The sequence below is a fragment of the Sinocyclocheilus anshuiensis genome, unplaced genomic scaffold (assembly GCF_001515605.1).
Source record: "Sinocyclocheilus anshuiensis isolate Anshui unplaced genomic scaffold, SAMN03320099.WGS_v1.1 scaffold44, whole genome shotgun sequence".
NCBI classification, from domain to species: Eukaryota; Metazoa; Chordata; class Actinopteri; order Cypriniformes; family Cyprinidae; genus Sinocyclocheilus; species Sinocyclocheilus anshuiensis.
In genome coordinates, this window is record NW_015555746.1 from 1,799,286 (window position 1) to 1,821,699 (window position 22,414).

The 22,414-nt window shown below is 37.0% G+C and overlaps 2 protein-coding genes across 4 annotated transcripts; both read left to right on the top strand.

Annotated features, from left to right (window-relative positions):
• Positions 1 to 3,118: 3,118 nt before the first annotated feature.
• apof (apolipoprotein F) lies at positions 3,119 to 5,605 on the top strand. The gene is made up of 2 exons (XM_016467059.1): positions 3,119 to 3,216; positions 4,296 to 5,605. Exon 2 carries the CDS (start codon positions 4,312 to 4,314, stop codon positions 5,527 to 5,529), a length of 1,218 nt encoding a protein of 405 aa, XP_016322545.1. The 5' UTR covers positions 3,119 to 3,216; positions 4,296 to 4,311; the 3' UTR covers positions 5,530 to 5,605.
• A 1,992-nt stretch (positions 5,606 to 7,597) lies between these two features.
• stat2 (signal transducer and activator of transcription 2) lies at positions 7,598 to 18,799 on the top strand. 3 transcript variants are annotated; one of them, XM_016467162.1, is made up of 24 exons: positions 7,598 to 8,495; positions 9,629 to 9,760; positions 9,903 to 10,050; positions 10,398 to 10,493; positions 10,583 to 10,675; positions 10,770 to 10,848; positions 10,939 to 11,015; positions 11,140 to 11,291; positions 11,376 to 11,534; positions 11,619 to 11,708; positions 12,097 to 12,156; positions 12,323 to 12,343; positions 12,443 to 12,536; positions 12,800 to 12,847; positions 14,066 to 14,149; positions 14,253 to 14,351; positions 14,448 to 14,583; positions 14,692 to 14,744; positions 14,835 to 14,929; positions 15,018 to 15,157; positions 15,264 to 15,452; positions 15,750 to 15,804; positions 16,797 to 16,855; positions 17,908 to 18,799. In XM_016467162.1, exons 2-24 carry the CDS (start codon positions 9,630 to 9,632, stop codon positions 18,303 to 18,305), a joined length of 2,556 nt encoding a protein of 851 aa, XP_016322648.1. In that variant the 5' UTR covers positions 7,598 to 8,495; position 9,629; the 3' UTR covers positions 18,306 to 18,799. The 3 variants fall into 3 exon arrangements, with proteins under 3 accessions (XP_016322648.1, XP_016322650.1, XP_016322649.1); XM_016467164.1 differs by lacking the exon at positions 16,797 to 16,855 and having other exon boundaries at positions 17,908 to 18,014; XM_016467163.1 differs by lacking the exons at positions 7,598 to 8,495; positions 9,629 to 9,760; positions 9,903 to 10,050 and having other exon boundaries at positions 10,414 to 10,493; positions 10,554 to 10,675.
• Positions 18,800 to 22,414: the final 3,615 nt, after the last annotated feature.

A 22,414-nucleotide genomic window follows, 5' to 3' on the forward strand; every position in this document is an offset into this window, starting at 1 on the left:
AATGGGATTAAATACATAAAGGATATTTGTATTATTTAACATATTTAATTATTGCAGCTTTGAGTCATATTCTGAGTTGCTTTTAACTGTTTTTATACATTTTGAGGAAAACTAAATCTGATTTTTGAGTGAGTGAGATGAATTAATGCATGTTCACATTTATTCTAGAACTAAAGTAACATCTTACTCCCGATTTCTCTCAACAAGGGGACAGGAGAGCGTTCAATCAATAAATGGGAAAAAAAGTAACTGGTGTTACTTATTTGAAAAAGTAACTCAGATATTTTCTTGTAAATTAAAAAGTAATGCATTACTTTACTAGTTACTTGAAAAAAGTAATCTGATTATGTAACTCGCGTTACTTGTAATGCGTTACCCCCAACACTGCACTTTGAGCCACTCAGTACCTACTGAGCATCGTTTACATTCCACAGACTATCTGAGTATTGTTGCTGACCATGTCCATATCCTTTTATGACCACAGTGTACCCATCTTGTGATGGATACTTCAAGGAGGATGATGTGCCATGTCTCACTGCTCAAATCATCTCAAACTGATTTCTTGAACAAGACAATGAGCTCACTACACTCAAGTGGCCTCCAGTCACCAGATCTCAATCCAGTAGAACATTTTTGGAATATGGTGGAATGGGAGATTGGCATCATGGATGTGCAGCCAACAAATCAGCAACAGCTGCATCATACTATCTGGTCATGATAGACCAAAGTCCCTGAAGAATGTTTCCAGCACACTGTGAAATCTACGCCATGAAGAATCAAGGCAGTTCTTTGCCCAAATGCTAGTTCTTTGGCACAAAGATATTTTTGGCCCATTCCAACTCCCCACCCAAATGATTTGTTAGTTTCCTTTTGCTGACATCAGTCTGCAACGTCATCTATAGGAAATGTTTATCTGGCAATGCCTTTTGCTACACATGCTGTGCATAATTTGCATAATCTAAATCAGATTTAAATCTGGTGACTCGTGGTCAGTCTGATTATTGCACTGATTTCTGAGTAAAAAAAAACAGTTGTTGCAAATAAACAAAGACAGTTTTCCTTTACTTCATAGCCGTGGGAACATATTTTATCTGTGGGGGTGCTGGGGGGCAGGGCTTGATGTTGCAGGGCGGAGCCATGGTGGGGGATTTTTGACAAAATCCTATTAAACAGCCCAAACTCTTATAGATTAACATACACATGAGGACAGAGTTATATGCGAACCAATATACACTGAACAAAATTATAAACGCAACACTTTTGTTTTTGCCCCCATTTTTCATGAGCTGAACTCAAAGATCTAAGACTTTTTCTATGTACACAAAAGGCCTATTTCTCTCAAATATTGTTCACAAATCTGTCTAAATCTGTGTTAGTGAGCACTTCTCCTTTGCCGAGATAATCCATCCACCTCACAGGTGTGACATATCAAGATGCTGATTAGACAGCATGATTATTGCACAGGTGTGCCTTAGGCTGGCCACAATAAAAGGCCACTCTAAAATGTGCAGTTTTATCACACAGCACAATGCCACAGATGTCGCAAGTTTTGAGGGAGCGTGCAATTGGCATGGTCAGTGCACTTTGGCGAATTCTCTCATCAGAAACAACAAAGTGCGGATGTACATGCGATGTAAATAAGAGATTAAGTCATCATACACTGCATACAACATCACTGATTATAACTTGTAATTTTTTAGAGAGCTTTCACTCACGCTAGACTGAATTCAGTGATATTATTTGATAATGTAAATGTTCTTTGCTCGCTGTATAATTTGTTCGTTGTTTGAATAATCGTAGACATGCGGCGTTATAATTAAACTTAAAATGTCTTTTTATTAATCGTGATCAGGTTAAATACAAATTCAGTCTAATTAAAATATTTTATGTCATAATATGGTACTTGCCTAAAACGTTATGATGTGCGTAGTTAATAGATTACATTAGGCTACAGTGGTTTGAGCACGTTTGACCAGAGACTAGAGTGCAATTAAAGAGCTGTGCGCTTATGGTGATTGACGGTGGCCGTCTTGAGAAGCGAGAAAGCTTCGGAAAATGGCTCATAATAAGGACGAGGACGTGAATGGTTTTTACAAGTCGGAATGTAAAATTACGGTAATATTGCGTGAACATTTCACATGAAATTCTGTCGGTGTGAGGGGAAGAAGTAGGGACGCGCGCCGCGAGGCACCCAAGAAAAATACAACCGCTTTAGGCTATATTTCTGGTCAGTTTAATAAATTAAACTATCACAGAAATTAAGTATCTTGGGATGATCGAGGGGCACAAGGAAAATCTCAGACCCGGCCCTGCGGCTGGGGGTGCTGCAGCACCCTTTAGCACCCCTAGTTCCCACGGCCATGGTTTACTTATACGCTATTACAATCAAAGGTCTCATTAGGAAATGATGGAGAAATGATTATGTGTGAAATGATGCAACGCCCTCTGTTGGCAATATAAAATAGCAGGGTCCAAAGTCCAATGCTACATAATTTTTTTTCTCATTTAAGCCTGGAATAAATAAATAAATAGATTGTTTAGCCGATTTATAAAATAGATAGATATTTACATGAATTAAACAGCCAACAGAAAACTGATGTATACTTTCTTTCTTTTTTAAAAGTATGATTGACTAATCATTGCAATAATCAGACTCACCACTAGTCACCAGAATTAATTAAAATCGGATTTAGATTACGCAATATGCCTGTCAGATGTTGGATGTTGTATATTGATTCAAATATGTGGTCTGAGCAGAAGAGTAATGTTTAACTTGACTGAACCAAGTGGATCTTTGTGTGAGGGTAATGACCTGTAAGCAAAATATGAAGTCCTCCATCATTTTATAATCACTTCACTAAATATGTACGCACGGGTGCACAATCCTGCTCTCTCTCACACATGCACACTCTCACACAGTCTTCCCAGGCATGAAACGAGTATTCTGCAATTTATCTGGGTCAAACACAAAGCCCCTGCACCCCTCCATAGTCTTCAAGGGAGAAAGCAGAGAGAGAATGAGAGGAAGAGAGGGGACATGAGGGTAAATAAACAAAACGCCCATAGAACACATTGATCCTCTCCACGTGATGTCACATTCATCACTGGGCAATGGGGCCAGTGAGAGAGAAGGGGGCAAAACGAGAGAGAGGGAGATGTATATGTTTTTGTGAAGGCTGGATTCTAACAGAGAGGTACTATCGGGATTGTTAGAAGGTAAGAGCCTTATTACTCTCATATTAATCTGAAGATCAATCATTTCAAAGCAAGTGTAACATGCAAATGAGTTGAGATATAATTTCCTCTGTAATTTAGATTAAAAAAAACTGACAGACTGCATGCTTGAGAAGCTGAGAATTTTTTAATTTGAAAAAACTATTTAAAAATTATATTATAGAACCTTATGATGGAAGTTTTTTTGTTTTATTTAATTCATATTTAATTTGAAACTATTTAATAACATTCATACAGTAAATCAGAATTGGATTATACATTTGAAAATACAATACAGTAGGGTCCAAAAGTAAAAAAACATATATTTTTATCAAAAACCACATATAAACACAAAATTATTTTAGATAAAATTATAAAATAAAACACAAGTAAATGAATAAATAAATGAGAAGCAAAGTTGATGTTTTACTTATTTTATTTCAATAACTTGAATTTTATGTTAAATATATGGGTATGTTTAGAGAAGAAGTGTATGTAGAAAAGCAGGAGAGTCTTTTAGAGTGAGGAGTCTTACAAAAAAAAGTGCTCATCCCCTTTTTTCCTATCTTCTTTCCTTCCTTCCTTCTTTTTGTCCAGTTCCACTTTGAAAAAAACAAGCACACAAATACACATATCTCATGTTCTCACCCCTGTGGTGTAGCTACAGCTGCAGATATTTGTGCAGATATACATAAACAGCTTCATGGACACTGCATGCACAAACGTAACTTAAAGTAACAGTCTACACAAAAATGAAAATGAAACATCATTTACTCACCCTCATATTGTTCCAAACCTGCATGACTTACTTTCTTTCGTGGAACACAAAATGTATTTTTAAGAATGTTGGTATCCAAACGGTTTCAGTTGCCATTGATTTCCATTGTATGGACAAAAATACCAAGTCAATAGGACCCAAAACTGTTTGGTTACCAACATTCTTCAAAATATCTTTTTTGTGCTCCAAAGAAGAAAAAAATACATACATGGGGATGAGTAAATGATGACAAAGTGTTAATTTTTGGTTGGGCAATTCCTTCAAAACATTCAACACTGAAACCATGATTTGCTTGATGTTGCAGGTCTCCACAGTTCAACATGACTAAAAGGAATTCAAAACTCAGATGGTTACTTCTCATCCACCTCTTACTGTCTGATGTAGTAGGTGGCAGAGCTCCACTCCCTCAAAGCAACCCGAGGCCTTCAGTCACTTCAATGCCACAAACAGAGCAAGTAGAATCACAAGTTGTTGAAGATGATCTTGCTGCCGCCCATCAGTTGGTCTCAAACCTCTCAGCCTCTCTACAAGGTCAGCTGGATCTCCAAAGCAATGTAAGCTGTGCAGAGCTCTCTAATGGAGGCTGGAGTGGAAAGGTTTTCTCTCAGGAGCTATTAGGGTTGGCAATGGTGCCAGTGCTGGTGTCAGCAGGATGTTTGTTTGAAGCCCAAGCACTGGTAATGCAACTCTATGCGGTGTTGGGGCAAAATGATACACATGAATTTTTACAGGACATTCTGGAGCTGATCAAGAGAGGTAAAGAGAGAGATTCAGCACACATGGTCCATCACAGTGTATTCCAAACCCCTTCACCTCCTTCTATGCTGAACTCTGAGTCTCAACGCCACCTACAGGCTGTAATATTTAACATTCATCAGCTAGCTGAGGTGGGTGAGAAAGATGATAAGGGTAAAGTTGGGCCTAGTGGGAATTGCAATGGATGGGTGAGAGTGAAAGGCACTCGGTTTCTCGGGCAGGCCGCAGAACAGAGCAAGCCATTGTGTCTTGAAGAAGCACAGCAGGTTTGTGGAAGCTTGGGATTCCAATGTGCAGGTGTGACCCAGGATGGCGATTCTGGATATTTCCGTGTTATCTTGAGGCCTGGAAGCCGTGTAGTGCCTTCATCTAACTTTGAGAGCTGGATTCAGAATTGCAAGGTGGGGTCTGTCCGTTGGCGCAGAAACAGGATCCCTCAACATCACTGTGTAAATGAAAAAGAGGAGCGAGTGTATACAGTAGTGGAGTGGATTCCAGCAGTCTCCACGCTGTATAATCTGGGAACAGCTGTTTACTATGCTTCGGTTAGCTGCTATGACACTGCAAAAGAGAGAGCCATCTTCAGCACTGTGGATCTGGGCACAGACGCCCTCATGGCTGTAACAGGGGGAACCGCGGGGGTTGCCGGTTATGCGTTGGGGGCTGGTTTAAAAACGGGTGTGAAGGCAGGGATTAAATATCTGCTGAACAGCATGAAAGAGGAAGATGACCTGGTAATGAACCAGAACAGCTGGGAGGATGGAACTCTCGCTGTCCAGTAAAAGACCAAGGAGAAACCGATGACGAGATTCAAGAACAACAGCTGCATTGCTCCATGGCCTCAAGGATTTTTCCACCTGTAGTAAATGATGTTTAGAACGCTCTATTTCTATATGTTCAGTCATAATAAATATGTTCAGTCATAAATACCTTAATATCCAAAAGGTATTTAATGACATCAGCAGGAAGTGACATTATTTTTTGGTGGGAAATAATAACAGCCCAAACATGAGCATTCTTTTTTTTTTCCCCATTCAACATTCCATACTGTTAGGTTATAGAAATCTGTATAATATTTAGATTTTTATATATTATACTATTATAATATGATATAATGTATCATTAATGTTTCAGAAGACACCCTTTTTATGCATCATGCTTAATTTTCTTGTCATTATGTAAATAATGCCTGAGTTTGAGCATATTTCTTAAAGTCTGGTATTCATATATATCCTATTTTAAAGGGTTAGTTCGCCCAAAAATGAAAATTCTGTCATTAATTACTCACCCTCATGTCGTTCTAAACCCGTAAGACCTCCGTTAATCTTCGGAACACAAATTAAGATATTTTTGATGAATTCTGAGACCTCTCTGACCCTCCCATAGACAGCAATGTAATTCCCATGATCTGTGTCAGCTGCGTCACACGGATACGTTGTTTTCGTTCAAATCAAAGCGTAAACAACGTAGAAAATGTATCCGTGTGACGCAGCTGACACAGAATAGCATACGCTGTTTACGTTCAGTGAATACTCTCCAAAATGGCACCAGGGTGACGTGGAGGAGACGAATTGTTGAATAAAGTCATTATTTTTGTTTTCTTTGCATACAAAAACTATTCTCGTAGCTTCGTAAAATTACGGTTGATCCCCTGATGTCACATGGATTATTTTACCGATCTCCTTGCTACGTTTCTGGACCTTGATCATGGTAATAACATTGCTGTCTATGGGAGGGTCAGAGAGGTCTCAGAATTCATCAAAAATATCTTAAAGGGATAGTTCACCCAAAAATGTCATCTTCGGAACACAAATTATAATATTTTTGATGGAATCTGAGAGCTGTCTGACCCTGCATAGACAGCAACGCAACTGAAATGTTCCCAAGTCCAGAAACGTAGCAAGGAGATCTGTAAAATAATCCATGTGACATCAGTGGTTCAACCGCAATTATACGAAGCTACGAGAATACTTTTTGTGCGCAAAAGAAAAAAAAATAACGACTTAATTCAACAATTCGTCTCCTCCGCGTCACCCTGGTGCCATTTTGGAGAGTATCAGCTGAACTAGACAACATATGCTATTCTGTGTCAGCTGCGTCACTCCGGATCTGTTTCCTACGTTATTGTGATTTGATCTGAACGGAAACAGTGTATCCGTGTGACACAGCTAACACCTGCGTCACGCCGGATCTGTTTCCTACGTTATTGTGATTTGATCTGAACGGAAACAGTGTATCCGTGTGACACAGCTAACACAGAATAGCATACACTGTTTATGTCCAGCGGATATTCTCCAAAATGGCACCAGGGTGATGCGGAGGAGACGAATTGTTGAATAAAGTCATAATTTTTTTTCTTTTGCGCACAAAAAGTATTCTCGTAATTTCGTATAATTGCGGTTGAACCACTGATACCACATGGATTATTTTACAGATCTCCTTGCTACGTTTCTGGACTTGGGAACATTTCAGTTGTGTTGCTGTCTATGCAGAGTCAGACAACTCTCAGATTCTATTCTATTCTATTCTATTCTATTATATTTTTGCTCTCAAAAATATCTTAATTTGTGTTCTGAACATGAACTAAGGTCTTACAGGTATAGAACAACATGAGGGTGAGTAATTAATGACAGAATTTTCATTTTTGGGTGAACTATCCCTTTAATATGTTTGTTAGTGTCAATGGATGCACTGAACTAGACAACATATGCTATTCTGTGTCAGCTGCGTCACTCCGGATCTGTTTCCTACGTTATTGTGATTTGATCTGAACGGAAACAGTGTATCCGTGTGACGCAGCTAACACAGAATAGCATACACTGTTTATGTCCAGCGGATATTCTCTAGTTACAGACTTCAAAATGTACTGCATAACAGGAATGACAAGTAGCCACTTATAACGTAGCTACTCAAGATTTACATCAGTTCTCCAGCGTCAGCTAAGACTTTGACCCATGTTAAGCATGGGTAATATTTAACTGTTATAGGGCATCCGTGGGAGGAGCTACTAGAACACTACTAGATTACAAGATAAACAGAATAGACAGCATAAAACCAAACTTTATAACTTTATATATGGTGTATAGCAGTTACAAGTAAAATCAAATAGAAATGTTTCTACCAGTATTTCAGTTTTGAACACCTTGTTTTATATAATATAATCATGTTTTATATATGCATAGTGTAAAATAAAGAAAAGTATTATTAACGCATTCTCACATGTTGATCTCATAATGTTTTCGTGAAGAGACGGTATGGCCTTTTAAATTTCCTCGGTAGTAGGCAGTAGTAGGTACATCCCTCCATAACATGACTTTCACTTCGTCATTTCTTGAAACGCGAGAAGAGAGCTTTTGAGTTTCGTTTCTACCGCTGTTCTATCAATACCTCTCTGCTGTGAAGTTTGATTGACGGGTGATTCTACCAATTGTGGTGGTCAGTGTGCCCGTCTGCGCCAATGAACGAACGCGACGGTTTCAAGTTAGGTGGGACTTAATGATTTAGTGGGTGGGCAGAAGTGCGACGCGTTGGAAACATTGAGCACAATACAGCGGAAAGGCACAGCAGAGGGAGGGTTATTGAAGAGCCGTCGGTTTCCTGAGAAGTGCTTGTTGCGTGTGTTTATTTACTCGTCAGCTGATGTTCAGTTCAGTGCTGTATTGTTGTCTTTACTGTATGTCTGTAAAGGGCGCTTTGCAAAATTGAGGTTTGAGGATTACTTCTTCAAAAGTGCAGACGATTGTTTCAGGTAAGTTGTTCACTTATACGCTAATATTTACCATAAGATGCTCATTCAATCACCATCAGTCATTGTGCTGTCAAATGTATCGGACTAGTGTACGATTACTCTATAGAACGCTAGTAGATTATATCATTATTATGTCCGAGGTGTTTAGAAACGCAGTTCTTGAGTCAGTTTTTCCGTTTGTTGTTTGTGGAGTGGTGTGCAGGTGTGGGGGAACTTTATCACTGTGAGGGCAGAGTGCATGCTCTTCAGCCTTGGGCTACTTTAATTAAAACGGTCTTAAAACACGTTTTCATCTTTTATTAGCTAGTTTCATTTATTAATACTTTAATATGTACAACATTCTTCTGTAATTTTTATCATGGACATTTAGACACAACATTTCCAACACATCTCAAATTATGTGTTTTGTCTGATAATAACATTCTATGATTGAAATGATGGTAATGGAAATGACATTTAGAAACATTTCTGGTCAAAATGGCTGACTTTGACAATCCTTTATAAGGGGAAAAATATCATGATGTATCCACAACTATGGAACAGTTATAGGTTTTGGAAATTTGATGTGCACTATTTTAAAAGATTGGGTTGTTACGTTTTTTTAAATGCTTTTGCTCACCAAGACTGCATTTTTTAATCAAAATACAGTCAAACAGTAAAATTGTGAAATATGATTTCAATTAAAAATATTGCTTAATATTATTGTGGAAAGTGTGATTTTTTTAAAAATGATTCTTTGATGAATAAAAAGTAAAAAAAAGATAAAAATAGGAGTCTTCTGAAACATTATAAATGGGTTATGGTCTAAATACATTTTTTTTTTTGAAGAATCTCTACAGTGCTTTTTCATACAAGAACAATTCTTACTGACCAAAAAATGTTCAATATGACAACCCTTTTGCCCTTACAATAAAAAATGGCATGTTGAAAAGTCACGCCATAAATTATTATTGTGTGCTTCAACTTCCAAACAGCTCCAGGATTTCTCTCCTTGGCTTGTTTTTGAAAATAACCACTGGAACAGGGCTTAAGCTCGGACATCTGACTTGCAAAGCAGTGGCAGGACAGTCCTAGTCCTGACCAGTCCTTGATCTTTCGACAAATATGAAATGTTTTTTTATTTTATTTTGTAGAATGACACAGTGGGAGCGATTGCAGCAGCTGGATACAGTGTATTCACAGAGGGCTTTTGATCTGTACAACAGAGATGAGTTCCCAATGGAAGTGAGACATTACTTGGCACATTGGATCGAGGGCCAGGACTGGTGAGTGCAGTACCTGTGTGAACAACAAGTAAAACCTGTGGATTGATTGTTATAGTTCTCTATTCCAAAATATATTAATAACCATGGATGAAGATAAGCACACAGCTGCATCAAGGAGTATCAACAAGTCTGTGTGTTACAGGGAACGTGCTTCGCGGGACTCCTCCCAAGCCGCGTTCCTGTTTCAGGTGCTTTTGGAGAATCTGGACAACCAGTTCAGTCGTTTTGCGCAAGAGAAAGATAGTTTCCTTCTGCAGCGTAATTTCAGACGCTACAAACAAAACTTTCAGGTAAGTGTACTTCTGTTGCCAAAACCATAATGCCCGATGCCCTCTTTGGATTTCTGAGGATCTAAACATACTGAACATGCTAAACAAAAACAATACTGGTAGATTAAAGGCCTGTTTACACCAGGCACAATAAGTATAACCTTAACTGTGTTACCGTCCACGCCAACTGATGATAAGGTTCTTTTTATTTCTATGTGTGCTGTGAACATAATTCCATTTTTATTGTTCATCATTAGCTGGTAAAAAATCTATTTATAGTTCTAGTTATTGATATGTTCTCATTTACAGAAATAAAGTGTTAATCATTGACAGCTATGGGATAATGGGTTACACTTGCTTGTTTGCAGAAGTATCAAGAGGAGCCCTATACTCTTGCTACTATTATCAACTGGTTCCTGGTGAAAGAGAGAGAAATCTTGAATGATGCAGAGCTTGCACAGCAAGTTAGTACCTTAAAGTATCATCATCATCATCATCACTCTCATTATCAACATTGTCATCAGCATCTTCTGATTCTCTCTCAATGTCTCAGGTGCAGGCATTGCAGGTTCAGCCAGCGGCAATGGAGTTGGAGAGCCAGAGACAAGTAGAAATGAGTTTGAAAGACCTTAAGACCAAAGTAGAGGTGTGTGTCTGTGAGTATACACGTTTGTGTGTGTGTGTGTGTGTGTTTTTTTGTGTGTTTGTTCAAGAACATGATTCATTGTTTCATTTGGCAGGTGATGGAGCACAGCATAAGGTGTTTGGAGGAGCAGCAGGATGAGTTTGATTTTAAATATCAGACACACCTAATGGACTGTGAGGCTGCACACATTATTTAAACACACTGTCTTTGATTTCACTATATATGGTGGTGTTAATGTGTGTGTGTATTTAATGTGCCTTTAGCTTGCACAGAAGAAGAGAAGAAAATGCAAGTAGAAGGGCTTCAGAAGATGCTCAATGCACTCGATAAATGCAGAAGGGTAGGCAAATTTTGTGTGCATTTCTATTCTATTCTATTCTATTCAGGCTTACTATTGTTAACTAAACCTAGTAAATAAATAAATAATGTTTATTAACCATGCTGTTCTTGTATCATTGTCTCAGAACTTCCTGTCTGATATCTCGGCTATGTTGGACGCTGCTGATATTCTGTGCTCAGCGCTTATAGACGAGGAACTGGTCGACTGGAAGCGGAGACAACAGAAGTCCTGCATTGGTGCTCCTGATGATACAAGTCTGGAACACTTAGAGAAATGGTAACTGCACAGGAATTTCTCTGAGCGATGATCTGTACAAACACCATTCAGATCTGTTTTTAAGATGTTTATGGCCTTCGGCAGGTTCACTCAAATTATAGAGTGCATGTTCCAGCTGCAGAAGTTCTTACAGAAGCTGGATGAGCTGGTAGGGAAGATGACCTACGATAATGACCCTATCCTAGTCCGAAAACCCCCTTTAAAGAGTAGAGTGGACACTCTACTGACCCACCTGATAAAGAGGTACACTCAAACACGTACACAACAACACACACACGACTCTCTCTTCATGCATATGTGCTTCATTATTTGCTGGTGTGTTTTCAGCTCATTTGTCGTAGAGACTCAGCCATCCATGCCACAAGGTCGAGGCCCCCTGGTGCTGCGCACAAATGTTCAGTTCTCAGTTAAAGTCAGGTCAGACTCTAACATTATACGACGCATTACACCACCTATGAAACTGAAAACCAGTATTGATCCTATTTACTATAGCAATGATTATTATTATGCTTCGTTGTCATACAGTTACATTGGTTGTGACACAGGTATATACTTTCAAACATTAGGAAACTGAGAATGTTAATTCATTTTAGTGTACTGTCCTGTATATGACCCCTTTTAGTTCTAAGGAACTATGTACTTAGAAATATTTGTGAACGTTACCTACTTCCCTTAAATATCAGTACTGCTTTTGTCTGCTTATTGATTCAATGTAAAAATGTTTAGTTCATGTTGCTGAGATGGAAATGGAGAAAAAAAAAGTTTCCCCTCAGGCGTAAAATGACCATAACTCTCCTCTTTACAGATTGTTATATAAAGTTTCTGAACTGAACCATGTTATGAAGGTGACTGTTTCTGTTAACAAGTAAGATCGCTGTCTCTCTTTCTTTCCTCATTTTGTATGATTTTTATTTCTGAGACTATAGAATCTGAGAGTCATTCTTGTTAGATTTATGTGTTTTGATATGGTTTCAAATTAGTCAGTTGGTGGTTAAGAATCCTTACTCTCTTTCCTCCATTTTTTTGTTTAGTGCTGCTTCACAACTAAAAGGGTGAGTGTTCACTTACACAGATTTTTATTACCCCACCCCACAAATTCATGACTGTTATTTTAAATACCATGTTTGTATTTATATGTGTTTATATTGTAGGTTTCGGAAATTTAATGTGCTGGGTACCTTAAGTAAAGCTCTTAACATGGCTGAGAGTATGAATGGGGGCATGGTTGCTGATTTCAGACATTTGGTGAGTCCTTCCAGTGTGAGTTTGAATGTATTGCCAAACAAAGCAACATTATACCGTTATTACATACTATGAACTTGTTCATTTTTAATGTTTAGTTAATATTAAGTGATGGCGCAACAACATCTGAGATAATATACCGTGGTAGACAATTTGGCAGCGGACCATGTTACATTTTTTTAACCAAATTATGATTAAAAAGAAAAATTGTTGTGTATGAATTGTGTGCTAATGATAAATCATTGTGTATATGTGCTTTTTCACAGACTTTGAAAGATCAGAAAGTTGGTGGTGGAGGAAAAGGAATCAATGATGTGAGTTTTCTAAGGATCTTATGTATAATAAATGCTATTAGTTCAATTGTGGCACGTGACATGCATAAATCCAGCAGATAGTCAACAACAGAAACATTTCTAGAGTCAACGTTTCTAGAGTTAATGCAGATTAAGGGCATTTCTAAATCTGTAGATCGTTTGCTTTGTTCCAGAACAGGGGCTTAAATTTTGCAATGCATTTTCTCCTTGGTTTGGTTTGCTTTCACAAGTAAACATTTCAAAGCACACCCAAAATGTGATTACATATACATTAATAACACATTTAACACATTTTAGTCATTTAGCAGACACTTTTATCCAAAGTGACTTACAAATGAGGATAATGGAAGCAATCAAAATCAACAAGAGCAATGATACGCAAGTGCTAGTGCTAGTGTCTCAGTTATCTTAACGCAGTACACGTAGCAAGTTTTTTTTTAAATTATATAATCAATAAAAAGAAAACGGATAGAACAGAAAAAGAATAGAGAAGCTAGTGTTAGTTTTTTTTAACAAAACAAGCAGTTAGTAAATAGAGTGCAAGTCTTAAAGGGCATGTTTTTTTAAAGAATTGAATTAGAATATTGATTATTAAGTTCTTATTATTAGGGCCTTTTGCACCGCAGGAACCTTTTCATAGTACCAGAACTAATTGTGGAACTACCCACTTTTTGGCGTTTTCGCACCGCCGGAACTGGGAGCGAAATAATAATATTACTACATATATAATTATATATATATATCTATATATATATTATATATTATATTACTACTTAATATTACTACTTAATAATAAAAATACTTAGTATTAGTGACTTACTGATTAAGTCACATGTGTGTATAACTGAGTTGGATTGCTTTCTCGCCACAAGCGAACCACTCCAGAGTTTTTTTTTTTATTTGGGCCAAGACCATCTCATTCAGTCGATCTGAAGCCAGATTTTTTTTTGGTACGGATGTGATTGCAATTTTCAAAATATACCTAAACTAACAAAACTAATGGATAAAACATGCCAGGTTATGAAACAAACACTCCAAATGAGTGTGAAAACGCAATAAGAGTCACTTCTAATAAAACACATTGAATTACAGTGCTGGTGATATTTAGAAAAATAATTCCACAAAATACAAATAAATAATTGTGCGAAGCTGTAATAAATAAAAAAAATCTGAATTCAGAGTTGTATGTTTATAAATCTGGTTTTGTGTTTTGTGCAGCTCTCATTGAGTGTGACTGAAGAACTGCACAGAATAACCTTTCAAACCCAGTTTGACTATCAAGGCCTGTCTGTCCCTTTGGAGGTGAAACATCTTTTCCTCATTCAAAACATCCTCAGTAAAGTTGGAACATTCCATAGATTTGGCAGTCCAGTTTTTATGACAATACTTCCTTTTTCCATCCCAGACCTCTTCCCTTCCTGTTGTGGTGGTTTCAAACTCCAGTCAGCAGCAGAGTGCGTGGGCATCTGTTCTGTGGTTTAACATGCTCTGTTCAGATCCCAAGGTGAGGAGCAAGAGTTGCTTTTGGTTCATGAAAAGCTTGAATCATCATAATAGAATAGTTTTCTTCTACAATTCACTTTTTTGTGTGTGCATCTAGAACGTCAAGTTTTTTGAAACCTCACCTGCAGCCACTTGGCCACAGTTTGGGGAAATGCTAAGTTGGCAGTTTCTCTCTTGTGGGAAGCGTGGTCTAGACAGTGACCAGTTGGAGACCCTTGCCATCAAGCTCTTTGGTATGCACTTGCCACACCTTTCATTTTTTAATAGAAAACATAATATAAAGTAAAATAAAGGTCACAAAGTAATCTTGTATTTGTTAATAATGTCATATTTCTTATTAGGTAAACAACAGAGCTATGACAGCTGTAAGATATCCTGGACCAAGTTCAGTAAGGTAAAAACACTATTATGCAAGTCTTTGTGAAATGCCTGATATGGATGTATGAGTGTTTTGTTTACTCATGGTTGTCTGTGTGTGGTTTAGGAGAACCTCCCTGATACAAACTTCACCCTGTGGGTGTGGCTGGATGGCATTCTAACCCTGGTTAAACTCTACCTGTCAGACCTGTGGAGTGATGGGTATGGATGCCATATATAGATGATAGATAGATTCAAAAGTCATCATGGAGTGTGTGTGTTTTCAACACAAGTGTGTTTGTTACTGTAGGTCTATAATGGGCTTTGTCAGCAAGGGGAAGGAGAGACTTTTATTAAAGAAGAAGCAGAATGGCACTTTCCTATTGCGTTTTAGCGAAAGCATCAAAGATGGAGGAATCACATTCAGCTGGGTGCAGTACGCTAACGATGGTAAACCATGTCATAAAATAATATGTACTTCTTTCAGACATAGCTCAGTATTTGACCACACAGGGTCCAGTGAATGTGAGACTGAATACACATTTGTTTTTGTTAGGCACTCCGAGTGTTCAAACAGTGAAACCATTCACCAGTACTGACCTAAAGCAGATTGCTTTACCTGATATCCTCTGCAACTTTCGGATCATGGTAGCAGAAAATATTCCAGTTAACCCACTGTGTTACCTTTACCCAAACACTCCCAAAGACCAGGCCTTCGGCAAATACTACAGTGAAAAGACTGGAGGTAAGTTGCTTATGTAGAATGTGGTGAACATTATTTAAAAAAAACTTTTTGACATTTTCCCTTTGTCTGCAATATAAATATTACACTTTGACCAATTGTTTTGGAATACATTTTAATATTAAAAAACTACCCCAAGCAATATCTACTTATTATTATTTAGAACTTTCTTTTCTTTATGCTTTAATTTAATATAAATATAACATTTGTTCAAACTAACCTAAACCTATTTATTGTAACAAGTGCTAAATTGTTTCACCAAGAAATCATTTTCTTTGTCTTGTGATGTTTTTGCTTTAGAGGAGAATCCTTACCTGAAGTACCTCAAAACCAAACTGGTTTTTGTCTCTAAAGAGTAAGTCTGTGTTTGTTTATTGGTTTACATTTGCATGTTGTGTGTTTGCATAATTTGCATAATTACATAACATTTATGACAGTGCACATGTGCTGTCTTTGGTCTGGTGTTTACTGTTTTGCTGTTTAAAAAGCAGTTTTTCAGCCTTTCAGTGATATTTAGTATGTATCTTGTGATTTTATTTTTTCCCCTCATAATTTCAACCAAACAGCCATTGTAGCCAAATAGATTTCAATGTTTCATCATAAACAATTAAGAATATTTAATCAGCTTCATTTATATACAAAAGATATCAAACATAAATGGCATTATTTACTAGCACAAATGAATAGTTCAATCAGTTGTTTTGAAATGATTCATTAAAAGTTTGGACTTATTCTTGAATTTGAAAACAACTTGAATTTGAAACTTTTTTTTTTTTTTTTTTGCTTCTAAAGTTTTAATCATAAGGCATTATGATCTCTGTTCATCTATTACTCTATTAGTCAGTAATAGTCAATAATAATAGCGGAAATTTACAAGGCAAATAAAAAGCGCATTACTATAACTATTCATGATATTGTTTCGTTTTATGTCACCAGCTAATTTGTGAACTGTGAATATATCGACCAGCCTTAGTTCAGTGCTTCATTACTGCAAATGTGGTCCCGCACACATGCAGGCATAATTTTCGTCATCAGCACAGTCTGCTGATGTTTGCGAAAAGGAGCAGAATATGGAAAATGAAGTATATCTGGGCTTTAGAAATAAGATGTACTTTGCCATACTTTTTATTGCTGCCTGTGTATAGGTTATACAGGTTATCACTAGATATTATGTGATGATGTGAGGGTCACATTGTGAGATAACAGCATTCAAGACGTTACAGCAATATTATTTGACGATAAGTGTGATGATGTGAAAGTCTGGAGCGAACAGACTGTAAGAATGAGTAGACACTGAGATGGCTGTTCTGCTGGTTTACTGGAGTGATCTGTGCTTGATTGCTGCAGGAATGGCTGTTCTGGCGTCAGAGAGGGGCCAGAATCTGACCTGTCCACAAAGGACAGAGGTGAGTCCCGCCTCCACGGCCCCTCCAAATCCAATCAGCTCGACCCTAACCTGCATCTGATTTGCTGGATGATCACCAAATGTGTCATTGCAAAAGGCTTTCTGATAGATGCTACCTTTATGGATGCTTCTCTGTCATTCAGAGGCCCAGTCAACTTCGTCATTTTGTTTAGATTCTTCCTTTCTTTCTTTCTTTCCCTACCCAAGTGCATTTGGTTCACTTTGCACAAAGAGACCTTGTGTTTGTGTGGTGGGATGTGACTGTGGTGTTGCTGTTTTTCAATAACACACAAATATAACCATAACAGTAACACTGATTTAAAAATGTTTGTGGAAGCTTGAGGTTGCATGCCATATGCACATGCAAAATATAGGGATGCACCAATATCGATAAGCTGAAGTTATGGCCGATTTTGAAATTCTGCACTGTTTTGATTAAATAAATTAATAGTAGATGTCAAACACTAAAATGAGGGGTTTTACATGTTTATACTGTATTAAAAAACACTATGATCATTTTGAGATTTGCTAAAGATTTCATTTTAACAGGGTTGTTAGATTTTTAACGTTTTTAAAGATTAACTTTGAGCATTAGATGTCAGCAATGGTTATATAAATGTATGACTGGGCAAAATGAGAAATCTCTAAAACTGGCTGATAACCGATATGGTACCGATATATTGTGCATCTCTAAAGCTGACTCAACACTCTTAAGAATAAAGTTTTTTTTTATTGGCATTTATGGTTCCGTGAAGAACCTTTTACATCCTTTGGACCTTTCCACTGAACCAAAGGTTCTTTATAGTCTGTAAAATGTTTATTAGATTATTAAAATGTTCTTCAGTCTAATAAAAAGGTTCTTTACTGAAAGGTATTTTGGGGATCTAAAAATGTTTTTTCTATGTCAGAGCAATGGTGAAAACCTCCTTTTGGAACCTTTATTTTTAAAAAGTAAAGTTAAAGAGCATCAGAAATACAAGATGTTATTATTGTAATGATGCTATTGGGTTTATAACATCTCTCTTTCTTTCTCATCTCCTTCATGTTTAAAAGACCCTCCTTCTTTTTCTGACGCGGGTGATGATGACTTGTTGCTCCAAGTGTTTGAGAAGTCTCCAATGCTCTCCAGCTCTACCACTGATGATGATATGCTTAACAGTATTTTGGACAGTGATAGCGAGTGCACTGTTCCAGATGCATTTCCTCCAACCGCCCCCCACACTTCACCATCATGCCTCCAACACAACTTTTCAGAGAGCCCTCTGGATATCTTTGCAGACGCGCTTTCTCCAGACATTGATGTTAATGTCACATTGCATGAGTTTATAAACTCTCCAAACATTCTAAATGGCATAAACCTTCGAATGCTGCCAGAGGAGTCAGATGACTTTGTCCTTGATTCTGGTTTGATTCAAGACCTTGGCTATCCCAACATACCGCTGACCCCCTGAATTTCATCCATTTAAAACAAAACCATGATCCATGTGGTTAGCTAAATCTCAAGCCGTATAATGATTTCCGTAACTCTGATTTGTTGTAAATAAGTATCAAGTAGACAGGCAAAATACAGCTCATTAATTCATTTTCAGTACTGATTTCATTATTACTTTATCCATTTAGTGTTTATTTCTGAATGTCTACACATCCAGTCATCTGTTACGTATCTCTATTCCTTTTTTTATCAGAGTAAAGCCTTTGAAAAGGCTTAGAGGTCAAAAATAGAACCTTTAGGATGAGGTCTTGTGACCTCACTATTCGTAAGCTGCTAGCAAATATTTGTCCCTATAAAAATAAGCTGGAAAAAAGATTTTATTGAAATTAATTCAAACAATATCAAAGCACTTTTGAAAATGGAAATTAGTGGAGATTAGAGAATAGAGTTTGGATGACTATTTATGTAAAAAAAATATACATATTTCTTCAATTTGACCCAAGTAAAGATCATGTTTTTATGATCCAAGTATACAATCAACTTTTATGCAGGTCGAAAGAAAAGTTTGTATTCTTTTATTCTAATTAACTGGGCCTTATTGGAAAGATAATTTGATAGTGAACGCAATAAACTTTATTAATGTGTTAAACACCTTTAGTTATGAATCAGGCATTAGCTTTGAGCTAATGGTTTATAAAGCATCTCAACAGCAAAGACATTTTTGTACATGCATTTATGACTATAGAACACATTCTCTATGCGCACAGTGCAATTTTTAAGTTTGAAAAAGTGAAAAAAAAAAATGTCTTTGCAATAGCAACAGTGAATTTAAAGCACCTTAAAATAGTGCTTGGTTTAAATGTTATCACTTCATTTGACATTTAACGGCACCAGTGTTGATGATGCTTTTGTAGTAGTCTTTAACTCTAGGATTTGAGGCACCTTCACTTCTTTCTTTTGTGATCAATTTTTATTTTGTATAACCACTATTGAGATTGTAGAAAAGACGTGAATGCTTTGCTTTTTGATTCGATGGCTTTCACTAAACTGCCCAACTTGAAGCCAATAGAAATACTCCATTATCCTGTTTTTGGTACTGGATAGTTGAGTCATCAAACAGGGCTGTCCAAACTCGGTCCTGGAGGGCCAGTGTCCTGCAGAGTTTAGCTCCAACTTGCCTCAACACACCTGACTGGAAGTTTCTATGCCTAGTAAGAGCCTGATTAGCTGGTTCAGGTGTTTTTAATTAGGGTTGGAGCTAAACTCTGCAGGACACCGGCCCTCCGGGACCGAGTTTGGACAGCCCTGAATTACAGAGTTTTGATTAGGCAGATAATGACACTGCTCTATCATTTTGAAAGTTGGAATAAGTTCTGTTATCCCAGTTGAAGGGAGATTATTCAGAGCTTTATCTCTCTGGTGAAAATACTTGATAATGTTTGTTTTAGATGTTAATATCTTTAAAAAAAAAAAGGAAGAAAAATAATTTGAATAAGACTGATTGTATGATTACTCTGAGAGTAACACTGTGATTTCTGATAGCAGAAAAAAAAATGCACTTGAGTGGAAATGTGTAAGAACAGAATGCTTCTGATTTCTTGGTAAGTGAAATGTGTAACAATGTTTACAGATAAAGTGGATGTGTTCCTCTAACTGAATCTGTTGGGTCCTGGAGGAGATTGGACAGTCTCTGAAATCTTTTAGAGAGAAAAAAAGGCCCAAATAGTTTCCCCCCCCCCCACATTTCCTTCTTTTTTTCTGAAATGAAATACCATATCAAAGTTGTTTAATCACTTTCTTGCAGAATCATTTTGTTACCCCATGATCACTTCTGTTTGAATTTGTAGACTTTGTTTCAAATGCATGTAACTAAGTTTTGCATTGTGTCAACTGTCAACCTGTAATGTGTTTTATATCTGTGAACAAGACAATGTAGAGTTGAAATACGAGAGTGTTAACAGTGGTACAATATTCTCCAATAAAACATCTAACGAGAGAAAAGTCTGTCATGATGTCGTTCTAATTGAAAACCAAGACACTTACCTGATCAAGCAGAACGTTAATAGAGGGATGCGATATTGTGTTAAGTTGTTAAAACCTGTTAGGTTACCATCTGTTCCCTTACACGGGGACAAAATTGGATTTGTCCAATGTTCCATTGTACACCCGCATTTCATATATAGACTTGCAAACTGGATTTGGAATTGGTGTGAGTTATTAAACATTGATTTCACAAATAATAAAATAACCGACTCTTGTGGCCATTCTGAGATCCATGAGCATGATACCCGGGATTTTGTTTGATGACCATAACTTTCTAAATACAATGTGGCCTTAGCTTTGACGTTATTTGTGATATGGCTCTTCCTTTGTTGCAATGTTAAGAATTTGTACAGATTACGCAGTCAGGAATACTTGTCTGGACTTGCGAAATGCTTGGTTTTGTGTCCAGCTCTAAAAAGGCTGGACGCTGACTTGAGATGGTAATATAAAAACACATAATAAAATTCAAATAGATAATAAAAATGGGATCTGGACAGATTCAAACTTTAATCTCCATTATAACAGAAGCAAGTTCATATACTTTCTGTGCTAACAGAAAAAGCCCTTTTATGTTACTTTATTTTAAAAGAAGCAATTCAGACCAAAATTTTCATACGTATGTTATCATTTTGAATCGTATTTTAATGATAGAACACTGATATGATGTGCAATATACACACATTACATATCCACCTACATTTCGAGGAATTGTGCAAATAATCCTTAATAAAAATAAAATCGTACAAGTTATCTCATATTCTGGAGGTCCAGCTTAAACAGTAGATAAATAAAAATGGAAACAACACAGCAAGCAAAAGAGGACTTAAGAAACTCTTGTGGTTTCCTATGTGAGGTATTAAACGAAGCAGCGAGGCATGTCTGTTCTTGTTTTCTCCATCGCCCAGCTTCAAACTCCCATGTTCATTTGTGCGTGAGGTTACAAATGTCATTATGAATCATTCCTGTGGTGGCACGCATAATTACTGCATATGTGCAATCAGAAAAATGAGGAAATGAAACCGAGAAAGTTTGTGCGTTTGCAGTGAAAAGCCACATGACACGTTTTCTTTCCGATCTTTGATGGAACTGGAAAATCCCACCACTTGAGAAAGAAATGCCTACAGACCATTATAGTAAAAAATGAGCTAAATAAAGAAGTACAAGCTATTTGACAATATAGAAAGTGAATGGAAAATAAAACCGTGCTTAATACATAAAATGTGTATATTTGAATTCGATTTGGTTGTATTGCTTTAATTGTGCTTTATATGCAGCTGATGGAGGTGAATAAAGATAAACCTGAGAACTGTGATGCAGGGCCGTGCAGAGACCTTTGGAGGGGCAGGTGCTCAAAGTATAAAAGGGGCACATGGAGCACGGCTTTTAATAGGGCTGTGCTCCTTGCTGAGACCCACACACAGACACACACACACACACTCACACAGACACACACTCACACACACACTCACACACACTCACACAGACACACACACTCACTCACACAGACACACACACAGACACACAGACACACACAATGGCTGAGACATGTATCGAAACGGATGCTTCTGTATTGATAGCAGCAAATGCCGTGACGCAGTTTTGAAAAAGAAACACAGAACAGAAAAGACCATTTTAAGTTTAAAAGTTAAATAAAAATTTCTTTGCACCACTTAATCACTCTGAAAATAGAAACGGAATTAAATTAGGCCTATTATAATTATTATTGAGTTTACAGGGTATGGTGGTTTTGCTGTTGTAAACACTGTTGTAGAAAAAAATATTTCTGTCTTATTTAAAATAGAATTATATTATAATCCTGTTCTGAATTTATTCATTTTTTAAATTATAATGATGATAAAAACAGGATTGATAAGTAGCCTATAAATCGGAGGATGAGAAAATCAGTAGGCCTATAAGCCTGTTTTATCAGGGTTGTGATAATTATTTTTAAGGCACGTTTTTAAAATAAATACTGTAATAAAAAAAGTTCAAAGCAATAGTTTTTTAGTCAGATAACATAAAGACAAGACCCCTCGACGCCCTTTAAACTTTTCCCAATCAAACAGCAAGAACGAAAGAGAACAG

Excerpts from the sequence above, each read along its gene's own strand:
- apof (XM_016467059.1), top strand. The coding sequence starts at position 4,312 with ATGACTAAAAGGAATTCAAAACTCAGATGGTTACTTCTCATCCACCTC.
- stat2 (XM_016467162.1), top strand. The coding sequence starts at position 9,630 with ATGACACAGTGGGAGCGATTGCAGCAGCTGGATACAGTGTATTCACAG. Across the intron at positions 14,745-14,834 it reads CCTGGACCAAGTTCAGTAAG|GAGAACCTCCCTGATACAAA; the intron begins GTAAAAACACTA and ends TGTGTGGTTTAG. Across the intron at positions 15,453-15,749 it reads CTACAGTGAAAAGACTGGAG|AGGAGAATCCTTACCTGAAG; the intron begins GTAAGTTGCTTA and ends TTTTTGCTTTAG.